Source organism: Ostrea edulis, chromosome 10 (assembly GCF_947568905.1).
Source record: "Ostrea edulis chromosome 10, xbOstEdul1.1, whole genome shotgun sequence".
NCBI lineage: Eukaryota > Metazoa > Mollusca > Bivalvia > Ostreida > Ostreidae > Ostrea > Ostrea edulis.
The window spans coordinates 25,155,081-25,170,442 of record NC_079173.1 but is presented as its reverse complement, the minus strand read 5'-3'; the positions used below and the strand labels follow the sequence as shown (position 1 = coordinate 25,170,442).

General features: G+C 34.6%; 1 protein-coding gene across 1 annotated transcript in view; it reads right to left on the bottom strand.

Annotated features, from left to right (window-relative positions):
• The window catches only part of LOC125665620 (sterol regulatory element-binding protein cleavage-activating protein-like), a 34,261-nt gene extending 22,463 nt beyond the window's left edge, over window positions 1-11,798 (bottom strand). Inside the window, exons 1-8 of the mRNA XM_048898360.2 lie at window positions 11,667-11,798; window positions 9,517-9,700; window positions 8,863-9,013; window positions 8,349-8,509; window positions 6,980-7,117; window positions 6,211-6,290; window positions 5,746-5,860; window positions 1,111-1,292 (exon numbers count right to left, since the gene is read on the bottom strand). Coding sequence (XP_048754317.2) covers window positions 1,111-1,292; window positions 5,746-5,860; window positions 6,211-6,290; window positions 6,980-7,117; window positions 8,349-8,509; window positions 8,863-9,013; window positions 9,517-9,629 — 940 coding nt within the window. The 5' untranslated portion in view covers window positions 9,630-9,700; window positions 11,667-11,798. The remainder of the gene's footprint in view (window positions 1-1,110; window positions 1,293-5,745; window positions 5,861-6,210; window positions 6,291-6,979; window positions 7,118-8,348; window positions 8,510-8,862; window positions 9,014-9,516; window positions 9,701-11,666) is intronic.
• Window positions 11,799-15,362: the final 3,564 nt, after the last annotated feature.

The following is a 15,362-nucleotide window of genomic DNA, read 5'->3' as shown; positions in this document are numbered from 1 at the left end:
TCTGGGATAGATACACGTAATTTATTGTTAAATTAGTTGGTCAACCATCCATACAGGCTTTGCTTTGGGGTTGATAATTAATCATTTATTGTACAATTCTAACAATGACCAGAGAGTTGTACGATGCTGAGTAATTTTGAAAAGTTCCCTTGATTTGGCAATGCAACAGCAACTTTGGGAAAAATAATTAATATTTTAATGATAAAGTTGTCAATATACATGTCTGTTAACTATAAAATCTAAACCTTAATACTCATACCTTTAATTTCCAGATTCAATTCAACCTTCTCTTGAACTCTTGATCTCTCAAAGTGTTATCAAGTTTATAAAAGTCACGTGTAGTTTGATATAAACATTTGTATAACACATACAGGTTTTGAATACTGAATACTGAAAGTGGAATTTTTTACTAGACACAGATAGTCAACGAGTAATTTAAATGGGTATATGTATATAGCAAGAGCTAATTCTAGTGAAATTCCAGGAAAGGTGACTGTTACCTCCAAATTGAATACGGAATAAATTGTTAGTGATATTTTGTCGTGATCTCATCACTCTCGCTAATAATGCCAAAATTAAATCTTCCCTAAAAATTCTGCTTATACGGTAAGATTGTGATGTGAACAGTATACAACGTCACATGATAAGTTTATCAAGGCCCCTTGAACTTTAAGTTATCAGGAGTCACCTGTATTCAGATACTAACTGCAATAATACAGTTAAACCTCGTTATTTCAAACTCAAATGGGTCAGAGAAAAACTTCTGAGATACCGGAGGATTCGAGATATCGAGGGTAAAGTACTTAAAGAATAAGTGGTTGGGATTTCCACAGCAATTCGACATATCCATGGTATTTGAGATATCACTGTTTGAGATATCAATGTTTGAGATATCGGTGTTGAGATTTCGGTGTTTGAGATATTGGTTTTTCAAGATATCAGTGTTTGCGATATCGATGTTAAGATATCAGTGTTTTTGAGATACGGAAGATCATCTGTAATGTAGTCCTCTCCCATTTTTTTTCTACATCTGTATAATACACATACACTGTACATGTAAGGTTTGAATAAGACAGACACAGTTATTTTTCAGTTCTTCACAATACTTACTGACAGAGAAGTATATATACATGAGAAGAAACACGTAGGTGATGATGAGGTAGGTGTGCTCGGTGAAAACTTTACTGTTGGGATAATGGATGTGCACCATGCTGTTGATCTGGCTGTTGTTCACATTCTTTGCCGTCTCTGGATAGAGATCTTCCAGCCTTGACCTCAAGGCCAAGAGAAATCTGCAACACAGATTAACATGAGTCACAACACAGGGTGTCAAACAGAACAAGTTTTCCCATAGGCCTGGTCTGATCATCAACTATAGTAACTAGAGTTGAACCAAAGTACGACTGAACTGTCTTTGGTCAAAACGGAAGGGTGTCAATGCTCATGTCTGATCTTCCACACAGCAGCCTATGCTTACAGAATCTTGAACTTTAGTAACCAGACATGCGCACTGAAGGTCCGGAGACAAGCTAGGCATGCACAATTAAGTTTCAGAAGTCAACAAGACAACTACTAAAATTGATGATCAAACTAAGCCTTTGTTAATATGCACGTTATTGAATAAAAATGTCAATCTGCTACTAACATTGAAATCTAGCAGTGCTTTAAAAAAACTCATTTACACCATCTTTATAGAATTACATATTTCAAAATGTAAGCAGCAGAGTTTTTTGCATACAATTGATTATTTTGCTGTTTTTCGCCACACTCAACAATTTTTCAGTTATCTGGTGGTGCCCAGTTTTTATTGGTGGAAGAGAGAACCCAGATACAATATATCTGAGAAGAGACCACCAACCTTCCAAAAGTAAACTGGGAAACTTTCTCACTTACCAGCGTGAGCGGGATTTGAACACGAGCTGACCAGAGGTGAGAGGTCGTGTGATTTTGAGCATGATGTGCATACAATTGAAAAATTATCACAAAATCAAAGGATATCAACCCATACCTGTAGAACATTATACATCAATCACTTACTTTTAGGAGGTGAAGAAGATGATTTAGTTACCTGAGGAAGGGCAATATTCACTCAGCCCAAAGGGCAAAGTGATTATTGACCTTTGAGTGTATCATTTGCATAATTGAACTATACACAGAAGTCTCAGATCCTCATTTTTATTTTATGTTTAAAGACAAAGTTCTCCCAAAGATATAAAGTGAAGATTACCATGATGTAGAAAGTCAAGATGACTGTTTTCTCTATAGCTGCACAGTTTCTAAATTCTTTTTCTTTGTATTTATTCCCCCAAAAATATTCAGTGAAAATTACTGCAAAGTATAAAGTTAAGATTACCGCTTGGTCAAAATTTTTGCTGCACATTATACACACAAAGTGTATTTTTTCTACAATTTTCAGGACCAAAATGGGGTGGGTGGGTGGGGGGTGGGGTGTGCATATTAAACACAACTGCGTATTATATTGGGCAAATCACAGTTGATACTTTACTTTGAACTTTGTTGACTTCTGAGAGCCATGAGTGAGACTTGTGACTCACACAGCAAAACACAGGATGTCAAGAATATTCACCATTTAGTTTATAACATGTCTTCCTTAGCAGCCAAACATCCAACAAGATAATGTTTTTCAATGGAGGTCAAATAACAGGAAATGCAGACATGGCACTAATTATTTACAGCACCTACTAATTAACTATTTACACAGCACCTACTAATGCCTTTGATCATAATCATATTTATAAATAAACGTGGGGGCTGATATGTCGCAGCTTTGGTGATGTGTTTACTAAAACTGCGTATTATATTGGGCAAATCACAGTTGATATTTTACTTTGAACTTTGTTGACTTCTGAGGACTCACACAGCAAAACACAGGATGTCAAGAATATTCACCATTTAGTTTATAACATGTCTTCCTTTGTAGCAAACATCCAACATGACAAAGTTTTTCAATGGAGGTCAAATAACAGGAAATGCAGATATAGCACTAATTATTTACAGCACCTACTAACTATTTACAGTATCTACTAATGCCTTTAATCATATTTATGAATAAACAAAGGGGGCTGATATGTCACACCTTGGTACATCACTAGAAGTGCGTTTACTACAACAAAGTAAATGCTAGTTTAATAGTTTGAATTTATATTTACAACATCAACTCTTTAATTGATTTTGAGTTTCAACAAAGAAAATATTGAGTATGTTAAAACTTTAATGCTACAAAAATCTTGTGCTTTGCTGAAATTAACATAATTATTACGTATTTCCCTGAAGATATCAGACTAAGTGAAGATTACCACGAAGTAGAGAGTCAAGATGACTGTTTTCTCTATAGCTGCGCGGTTTGTGAATTTTTATTCTTTGTTTAGAATTCATTATTTCCCCAAAAAATATTCAGTGCAAATTACCACAAAGTGTAAAGTTAAGATCCCCACTTGGTCAAACTTTTGCTGAGGATTGTATACATGTAAAACTATGTGTTTTTTCTGTCATTTTCAGGCCCAACATGGGGGTGCATATTTAACACAATTGTGTATTATATCAAGCTTACAGTTCATACCAATGTACAGTCCCTGAAATGTTCCACTTTACCATTTTTTTGTATGCTCTCCATGTATTCTTTGTCGCTCTTCGTTTTTACAGTTTTGCATTCACCCTGCGTTCACGGTTCATTGTCATTCTGAACACCAAAGTGAAAGGATTGATTTTCACAGTCAGGCAAAAAGGAATGTGTGCAAAAGAGTGAAGTAAACTTTTATGATATCAGAAATTTAATTTATAAAGTACAAACATCAGGATTATCAACAGTTACTGTGAAAATTCAAGGAAAATTGCAGATCACTCACCAATATCAAAGAATAAAATAAATGATTTTTATTATTACAAAACATAATTATTCTTTGGCTAAAACGGGGGGGGGGGGGGGGGGGGGGGGAGTGTGTGTAATTCTAAATGGGAGAAAAATGTAAGAGCCAGTAGTTTTTAATCCAACCCTCATACATGTATACATAGCGAAGAACGAACTCTGACACATGTATAAAAGATGAGGCAGTTTCAGTTAATAAATATCTCAACTACCCCCACTCCCCTGAATTATCAATTTAGCATTTTCAAGTTTGGGCAAACACACAATTTATTATCATTAATTTGTCTCACTTAACAACAAGAATTTTAGACAAGTCAATTTTTCCTACCAGGGTACTTCAAAAAAACTCGATGCTACATTTCAATGCACATTTGTGCCTGAATGTCAAATTGATTTGACAAGTATTTCTGATTATTTAATGCCTATATTTAAGAAAGACATTTTCAATAAATGTATATATCCTTTCCCCAAATTTTAAACTTTTGTATCGTTTGTCTTTAATATAAAGATGTCACTTTTCTCGTACATTTCTGCGCCACAAATAATATGCATGTAGTTCAGTATAATAAACAGTTTTATCCGCATCAAAAATATACAAATATTTTACAATCTGAATGTAATTCATGGTCACACTATTTATTTTGTAAGTACATTAATTCTGGAACTATATCTTCAGGTCGATGTAATGTAAATGTAGTCGCAATAGAGTGAATTACGTAAATTCTACGTGGGAATGAACCTTTTATACTATTTAGAAGCATTCATGTGTCAACATGAGGTACTTATACCACCCATGTTTGCTCAATGCATCTATCTTGACTCCTTTCAAGGATGTTTTTTTTAATTGCTCATAAATTTTGATGTCATGTATGTGCACCTGTAAATTCTTGATGCTGCCACTACAGTGCTAATTACTAGACTATCTTTATTCACATACATTGTATACACGCATGTATCAAGAAATTGAATACTATGTATCTTTAGCCAAAATGTAATACATGTAGTATACCGAGATGATGCACCAGTTTTCATGACTTATGAAATCGTCAAGAATTCTTAACATTATAAAAAAAAAATTCTACTTTCCATGTATACATGTATCTGTGTATGTAATACTGTAAACAATGTACATGCACTGTAAGAAATTCTATTGTTTGTATATAATTGCTGCATGCTTTCATGTGAAATTTATGATCATTTCATGAGAAATATACATTCAGTACTTGCACCAAAATGTACAATGTTTTCGTACAGATACCGAATTACAAAATAAGTACAATCAAGGGAAAAATCCGAAATATTCTGAATGAACAGACCATTTTGCATTCACCGTGCACACACCATTCACCAACTTGCGTTCAGCATTCCCTCTGTGAGCATTCACCTTTCGCTCTGAGTGGCTCACTGTTCGCTCAATGTGCATTCATCGTTCAAGTGGGAAAGTAGAACGTTTCAGGGACTGTACTTAATACTTTACTTTGAACTTTGTTTACTTCTGAGAGTCATGAGTGAGACTTGTGACCCAAAACAGCAAAACACAGGATGTCAAGAATATTCATCACTTAGTTTATAATATTGGTCTTCCTTAGCAGCCAAGACAATGTTTTTCAATGGAGGTCAAATAACAGGAAATGCATTCCACAAATCCCAGTTTTGGTATATGTTTACTTACTAAATTTAAATCTTTGCTTGGAGTGAATACAGGGTTGAGAAATTCTTAAACCTCAGCATTTCAGCCATTCATACAGCAGATAATTACTCATTATTGATACTGCCCCACACCTGTAGAAAATACCTGTACCTGTTGCAGGAAGATGTATTACCAACATTATTCACCTGTTGGTGAAAGTTGTCCTTACCTTTGATCATAAGTTTTCAGGGCGATAGAGACAGCAAAGCTAATAGTTCTCTGTTGGTTCCTAATGAAGTAGCGAGAAATCCCCGAACTCTTCCACGGAACTCCAAACAACACGTCTGGTTAACAAAGAATTTCTCAAATTAAAGTTTGCACCATATTTTTTTGAAACATACTGTCAAACTAATAAAATGAGTGCTGTCACACTTGAGTAATATATAAAATATGTTTTCAAGAAATAAATGCTTAAGATCACAGGAGTCTGAAGTTTTATTAATTAAACTGAAATAAAAATCTGGGGAGAAAAAATTTCCACCGTCTTCTATTAAAACCCTTTTTTCTAAAAGAACCCCCCCCCCCCCCCCCCCCCCTAGATTCTTATTTGAAGTCAATTAATAACACTTCAGACTCCCATGATAAGACAATCAGAATCTGATCTACAGAATTGTAAATGCAGTTTAATTTGTACCTCTGAGATAAGGCGGTGTCTCCAATGGTTGACCATGCCGTTTAAACAAGGTTTTGAGAATCTCCCCATCTCCAAGATATCTGTGGGACGATGACAATAACAAAATGATTTAACAAAACAATCTGTAATTTAAAGACATCACACAAATCATTAAACACACGAGTTATGAAGAAAAATATTCTGCAATGCTACAGTAGCTACCTTCATTATCCAATAAAACAAAGAAGAACATTTTATTGTTTATATTTATATGTATTTTTCAAAAATATGAACTAGATTTAAGTACTGAAATATCATATCGTTGACCATTTCGTCAGTGAATCTTTTCTCTTATAATTCTTTTGAAATTGACAGTGCTTTCATTATAGATAATGAATACATGTTTGTTGCAAACTAATTCGATCCAGATTTTTAATACCACCTGTCCGCATAATCATTACCAAATATGGAATGTTGTCAAGTTCAAAGGGTGTCTTGGCTGTCCCATTTAGAGTAATGATTTGGTCAATGATATGATATTTCAGTACTTAAATCTACATGTACCTTACAAATTTCAGGAAATACATAAAAATATAAACAATGAAATGTCTTTCTTTGTTGTTTTATCAGGAAATGAAGGTAGCTTAAATGATTTATATCTGTTTGACCAAAATTGTAGTGTACATATCACAATACACCGTTTTAACTCATTACATCAAGTAAATATAAAATTAGACAATACTGATTTCCTCCAGACAAACAAATCGCCTATACATCTACACGAGCTTACATGTCTTTCCTGCCAAACCAAAAGTTGGCTGGTGAGAGCGTGAGACAGGAATATTCCGGAAGGAATTCTTTGAACTTGATCTTAGGCAAGACTTCACCCACTCGCAGACACACGTCAGACAAGGCATACTCCTTCGAGCTGAATGTGAAGATGAATTATTAGATCAATAAATGGCCAGGTACAAAGAAGCATGTTTTTGTTTGTCAGCTCAGTGTAAAATGGTAAATTTTGTAGAAAGCTGGTGATCTGCTTAGGCCAAAAAAAAAAAGAGTTGGTTTCCACTTTCGCCTCAAAATTTCTGAGGGTCGGTAGGTAGGTAGTGGTTTTTGGTGTTTTTTTCTCTCCATTTTATAGGTTAATTGTTTTTCATTGATTTCGTATTCTACTATGCAGAAAATATAGTGATTATCTAGTAATCAAATAAATGTTATATGATGAATCAAAACATTTCTTCCACTGTACTGTAAACAAAAACTGTTTCTGTGTTTTGGAATCTGTCTAGTTTAAGTGCATAATAAATAACTTAATAAGTCACTAAATATACTCTTGTTGTAGTGATGACATTCACAAAATCTGTGAGAATGGGAAAAAAATGTGTTAGGGTCAGCAGAAATTCTTAGGGTCGGTCGGGAAAGTGGAAACCAACATATATATTTTTTGGCCTTATAATGGGCGAAAACTTTAATAATCACATTGATATGAATCCTTCTATTTTCAATCAAGAACCCAATGGCATGCTGGACATGCTAGCACAGGATTACATGTATATATGTATAAACTTGTGATATAGTTCCATCTTATTGTACAGCAATCGGATCATGCGTTCATCCTTTTCCGTAACCGGTAAGAGGACTCGGACGTGGATCGGCACAAGAATTGCGTCAAATTGATGCATTTCTTCACCGGAAGTGCACCTGTGGATGAGGTTAAAATGCCAGAACCGAATCCTTGTATAATGTGTTGATTAAATTTTCACCACAGATTCAGTTTTGGTATCATTAACATCTAATTCACTCTTAAACATAAACATATAAGTGGAAAATGATAGTGGTAGAATACCTTAGATATGTATATTGATATCTTAAATGCATTTGAAAGCTCGCATTTCATATTGTAACGTACGACTGTGACGTCACAGTTAGTGCTACAGACTCTGATGGCGTCGATCCACATACAAGGTTCATTTGTGGTTACAGAAATAGCCAACTAGTTACCATTCATTGCACAGTTGAATAAAGCCATACAATATTTCCTATCTATTATTATATATGTAAAAGTTCTTCTATGAAATGTTTATCATCATAATTAATATGTTAATTACAAGATTAGTGAATTCCAAAAACTTGCATACTGTCGATTTGACACCTACCCATCTCTGAATTTAAATTTTTCCAATTCTTCTAGAATTTCAAACACACGCAGTAAAGGTGACCTAAATGCATCTTCTGGAATCATGTACTCTTGTTTCCATGGTGAGACTGTTGCCTTGACAATAATTTGCTGAATGTAACCAACTGGAACCCCTAGATACTATAAATAGAATCGTAATCAACATTAGTCAATGTGTCAAGAACACAAATATCAAAACAGATATTTATCACGATGCCAATACTCCTGAACAAATTCAACGAATTCGAAAAGAAGAATTCTGGTGTATGCCAGCATACAGCGCAGACATGAAGAAACAAGACTCAGTTTTCATACTAAAATTAAATACATTCCTTTGCCTCACCTTAACCATAACTTGAAGAAATAACATTTTAAATGCAAATTGAAATTATGAAACTTTGGACTCAATAATAAATTCAGCCACTAAACCGTCACTACATTATTAGAATTTATTTCTACACTTCTCGTTTGATGATGATCATTGTTTGTACTACCCAGGGAGGTTTAAGGAGGTCTGTCGGATGTCGGCCAGTCTGGGGGGTGGGAGTTTTGGGGGAATCTTCTGACGGGACTCTGTAACTAACTAGCGGTTCTCTGTGTTGTAACGGGACATTTCCTGGTAGCGGCATGTTCACCAAGGGATAACTGAAAATTCAGAGAAAAGATGCTTAATAGTCCAGCCTCCCAACAAATAACAGACTCCAAAATCTACCAGTCTGAAGTCTCTTAAACACCAAAAAATTATTTGAATCGTTAAAAGGTAACAGAACGCGAGAAGTAAAGAAATTTTATGTTTGTTTGGAAAACTCATTATTGAAAACATTAAAATAACCAATGTATAAACACATTTTCATGTGCATGCAGGCTTTTTGGAAGTTTATCTTTTGTTGTTAGATACAAAAGTACATTTAAATGTATGAACGTACAATATGTACATCTATTAACATCATTCTACTTTTATATATAGTATAAGATCTCATCATCAACACTAGAGACAATGATGCCTGGTTATAATTATGCAATAAGCAATACTGATGAGTTTCTATAGAAATAATGTTTAAATTATACTTCTTTTTGTTAACAATGCCTTCCAGGGCCCTTGATTGGTCAATAAAATATCTTGTATCTTGGTACGCGTATTTACTTACAATGAGGTGAGCATGATACAGATGACCACGGATAGGATAGAGTAAGGGTGGCTCGCACAGAACAGTCCATGTGTGTAAAAGATACGGGTTACGTATTCCTGCAGCGACTTCATAGCCGACGGAACGGTTACCACAAACTGCCGTTTAAGTTACTCCTGCCATTTCCTCTGTTGGCGTTTAGTTCCTGAAATTGTAAACATAAGTACATGTTTTTCTGACAAAAATTCGTACTCAGGAACAATGATTGCATCAATAAATTGACATATCCTCAGGTGCTGGTAGCATTAAGTTAATATAGGATATGGACAGGGCCGTGGACTGGTACAGAACTTTGCGAAAATCGTTTTCTGATAAATTGGAAAATTAAGTTTACTGTCTTTTCCATCCAAATAAAGTTTAAAACAAAACAATAACAAAACATTCTATTTATTCAGTTCTTAAATAATCCGAGTTAAATCTTAACCTTTAACAAGAAAATATTTAAGATGCCAATCCCTGAAGTGGATTATCATCCTAATCTTGTGGTCTCCTAGTTCAGAGCTTCCCAAGGTCTTTTGGTACTTACTGGATATTTGGTCCAGTAATGGTTGAGATATTACTGGACCAAATTACATTTTACCAGACCAAAATTGTAAATGCAAATTAATCCCCTATTGTGGCCATATCCTACCCTTGGGGGCCATAGTTTTGACAAACTCGAATTTACACTACATCAGGAAGCTTAAAATTTCATGTAAATTTGAACTTTCTGGCCAGTGGTTCTTGAGAAGAAGATTTTTAAAGATGATCTCTGTATCTTCCCATGTAAACCTTTGATCCCCTATTGTCGCCCTACCCTACCACTGGGAGCCACGATTTTAAGAAAATATTAGGAAGCTTTTATGTAAATTTTAACTTTCTGGCCCAGAATGGCATCGGCAACGTACTTTATTAACCCAAGCATTTCACTTCAGATTCGTCAGTGGAGTTAAACATTTCCATCTCGTGTTCAACAACAGTGTTATGAAATACACGGTTTTTTTTTAAACTCGAGCAATTCGCGTAACTCAAATTGTTCAATCAAACATGCCCATGTCGTTCAAGTACTTCTTGATCAGAGTATAGTTTAAATGCTTTAATTATGTGTTATTTATTACCTAATTCAAATGCTTCAAAAACGTCTGTAGTTTCACGGGATATTGCTCAATTGTATTATCACCCTCTCGGGGGAATTATTTGAAACACGTTTTCTGTTTGCGATGATTAAAGATCAGAATAAATTTTGGGATATGCTGCTAAAAATTGAAAATTTATCTAATCATGTATTTCATTGGGGGAAAAAATTATCGGACACTTGGTCCGGCCAACAACTGATATTGATCGGACCAAAACAAAAATTACCGGACATTTGCCAATGTCCGATGGACCTTCGGAATCACCGATAGTTCGAAAATGCAGTGCACCATTAGATGTAATATTTAATGAAGTGCAATGTTGATGATAGGCATGGTAAGATGTTGTGTGACGTTATTTCTACGTTTTGACGTGTACACGTCATAATAAGACTAAACAATGGCCGAATTAAGTACTTGTTATTTCCATTTGAAAAAATCACGCCACCGTAATAACAAACGTAAATAGTTCAGAACATTTCACGTGTCAATGATCAAGCAAGTCACAGTGAAGGCAACAGAAATAAAATTTATATACATGATTACTTGTAGATCACGTAAAAAAAAAAATATATCAAACATTTATGTACAATATGTTTTGATAACTTTAAATAATATAAAACCCTGGGAGAAAACTAAAATGGGTTTCTTCTGCTGCCTAATTTCATTCATGAACAGAGCATTTGGCAAATAGATGGTGTTTAAATTGAACTCGATCAAAGCATGAACATTACAAAATCTTTAGAAACATCCATGTAGCTAGCTGCGCTCGCTTAAACGGTAGCACCGTTAACATATTACATGTATAGAAATTCATGCTGAATATAATGTCAATATTGCATTAATTTACTTTTGTTGCAAGTAGTGTAGCAAATAATTCGCTTCCTAATTTCTATAATATAAAACAACCCCCCCCCTTTCCCCAATAGCACAAGAGGAAATTCGGAGAAAACTTCACGTTAAATGCAGCATATTGATAATACTGCCAAAATCTTTTACCTCATCAAATAAAAATCATAGCCTTTTTATTCCATTCTGTTATCTGAAAAACACCAGAACACACATTTATTATAACTGTGTTGCAAAACACAGATCATAAGTTACTTCCGGTGCATTCGGGGCGTGCGCATTTGATACCTTCCAATCGTACGATTATCCATTCCGTTCAGGTCGGAATTTCAAAATTTAACACCTTATAATAGGTTCGTATTCCAGATATTGAAATGTGGATATTTCTAAGATTTGATCAATATTTCATTGTGTATTTGTAACGGGTTTGAGTAGAAATTAAACCAACTCCTGTCGTGGTTCATATAGATAATATTTTTAATGCGTTTATTGGGCAGAAGATATAAAGCCCTGTATAACAACAATTAAACATATGTATAAATAATAAAATACAATATTACTATTAATATTATCATTATAGTAACAAGGATGGAATGCAATGACTCATTAAGTAAGTAAGTAATTCATTTCCAATTTTTGGGCCCAGAGGGCATACAAAGAATACAAAGTTCATATATACATAAATCTTATAAGAGTGATTATCCAGAAGATAGATAAAGAAATAAAACTTACAAGGTCATGATAAATAAACTTTTCTTAATAATGAACAGCTATAGGCCTATATGTAATTGGCAAATTTTACAATAACATTGTTACATTCGTTGCTCATAGGCCAGATCTAAACTTTTTTCTTTTACACAGGTTTATAAAATTCTTTCTCAAAATGTTCATGGACTCTATGAATGGTTTTCTTAGGTGTTGGTATGCTGTACAGTCAAATACAAAATGCAATTCATCTTTTACAAAGTCAGACTTGCAGACAGTACATATTCTCTCATTTTCATGTGTTTGTGTGTAACGTCCAGTTTCAATAGCCAAAGAATGAGAACTGATTCTGAAATTTGTGAAACACTGCAAAACATGAGGATTACGAATTACTGAAAAATATTTTTCTCTACAGAATCTTGTTTTGGATAATGGATAGGTTCGTAGTTTACCAAATTGTTCATGTCTGAAAGTGTATTACACCACTGATATTAAATCTTTTATATCGCTTAATATTAGTAACAACTGGAACAATACTTTTATCATGTATAGGGCATCGTATATCCAACTTATTCAAAATACAATGAATGCTACTGATCCAGCTGTTTTTGTTATTATCATATAGTACGTACATTGTTTTCATGTGCAGCAAATCGTAATAAGGATTTTACTTTGGAATTTAAAATTCTTAGTAAATATTTAAAACAGTTTTTATGACATCAATATACATTGGAAATTGACCAAGTTCACCAACAATAGCTTAATTTGAGACCTTTTTATGTACACCACAAATATACTTATTAAGTTTTTGATAGTTTGATTGTTCTTCTGGTTGTTTTTTTTAATTGACAACATCAACAGAATGGTTTTGATTAATGTTGATTTTGCGAACATCCCATTTGAGATCTACATGTACTGTATATATACAATGGTAACTTTTATCAGGTCACGATTGTGTGGCAACTGCCTTTACACAAACTACCCTCCACAACACGGACACGATGAGGTCTGGGGGTTGTCATTTCATGAACACTGGCTCCTCAAACTGTAATACGACCCAGCTTACTGTCGTATGAATCACAGCCCCACACAATAATTGATCCGCAATCACACGGAATCGTCCCTACAATATTTCGTTCAGCATTTACAGTTCTTGGTTACCGTCATTCACGCGTTCGTCCACCTGTGATATATAGCAACATGCGACTCTTGACCGAAAAATGGAAATAGGTTCCAACTTTAACAAGCTTGACACTGGAATGTACACGTGCTGCTCTGTGGTTGAATGTAAGCAAAGATCTTTTATGTGTCTTTTTGCTTGATAGTCGACTGACTTTAATATACATGTAGTCGATTCCGCACTGTTCTCGTTAAACATAAACGATGTGGCAACCATTTCCTTCTTAACATTGAGCTATTGGTGAAATCGTGTCGTCTCTCTTCATGTTTTTGAGTGTGTTGTCCTCCCGAATAGATGTTTTACGGTGTTTTCCAGATCTCGTAAGATTTTTGATGCCATTTGTTCACGTTTTTTGATATTCAACAGATGACGATGATCCATTTGATGATCAATGATATACCTGCTTTCCTTATAGCAGTAATCTGACATCGGATTTCACTTTTAACTTGTAGAGGACCCATAATTTCGAAGTGCAGGAAAAATAAACCTAATTTGTTAACCCGTATAGGTTAAATAAAGATTTAAAGCACTGTGTACCAAACTCGCACGTTTGTTGGAAGTGAGTACTATGATCCAAGGCGGAGAGAGGGAACAATAGACAATGCAGGTATATATTGTAAACAAAGATTATAGCTCTGTTTTCAAAAAAAAAAAATCATAAAGGTGCAATGCTTGTGAATTGAATCTGATTTCTAAAAAGACTTCATCATAGTAGTAATTCTTGAAAATGAATACTTGTTTTATCTTCAAGGAAACTATTTTCTTTTTCTAATAGAAGAACACTTCTTGTCACAGAGCTGCAGATCCACCCCTTGTAAAAACCTTACATTTACATTTCTAGATTATCAAAGTAAACCCAAGTTACCTATCGCAAATGGTCATCGTCCGTTGTGCGTTAACAATTGAAAATTTTTAACTTTTAAAGGAGGTAAGGGCTTTAATTCCAGGCCGGGACCAAATTTATCATGGTGATTATTGTCTTTATTATTTTTAAGATTGCTATAAGTTTGCTGGTATGGTATAAATTAAAGTTGATTGATTGTTTGATGTTTTCCACCACACTCAACAATTTTTCAGCTATCTGGTGGCGCCCAGTTTTTATTGGTGGAATTAAGAGAGAACCCAGATACAATGTACCTGGGAAGAGACCACCGACCTTCCAAAAGTAAACTAGGAAACTTTCTCACTTACCGGCGCGAGCGGGATTCGAACCTGCGCCGACACACAGAATTAAGGAACAGCAGTAAAGAATGTACCGAAATTATGAATTTCGCAACCCCAGGTTTTTTACTCTAGGACGAGTCCAAATTCGTCGTATATTATGTCTTTCATCAGTATAGGCACTTTCGAGGCATTTAAATTTTAACAGCATTTCTTGTTTTATACTGTTGCTGAATATCAGAATTTAGCTTAGATATGCAAAACAGGATTTTCCTCGCAGATTTCATAGCCCTTGCGACTAGAGATACTTTAAACTACTACTCGGATGACTGAGGCCTGTGGGCCTCTTGTTCTCTTTTCAGCACATTTTTACTTCCCACAATTGAGGTCATATTGCTGTATTCTTGTTTGACTGCCTCAAAATTTTGATTTAAAAAAGCGTCAACATACACGTACATTCCCTTACACTGGAGTCAAGCTATGCATGTACCTTAAAACATATGTTAAAGTCTTTTGCAAAATGAAAACTCACTTCAATGTTTTTCGTATGTTTATGTAACTATGAAAAGTGAAGATAATGAACAGTGATCAATCTCATAACTCCTATAAGCAATACAAAATAGAGGGTTGGGCAAACAAGGACTCCTCGACCGGTCATACTCACATTGGGCCCTATATCTTGATCAGGTAAACGGAGTAACTGTTTTTCGGGCTGAAAGTTTGAGGCTGTGAAACAATGATACAGCGATATGACCTCAATCGTGGGCAGTAAAAATGTGCTATAAATCAAACGTTTTTAA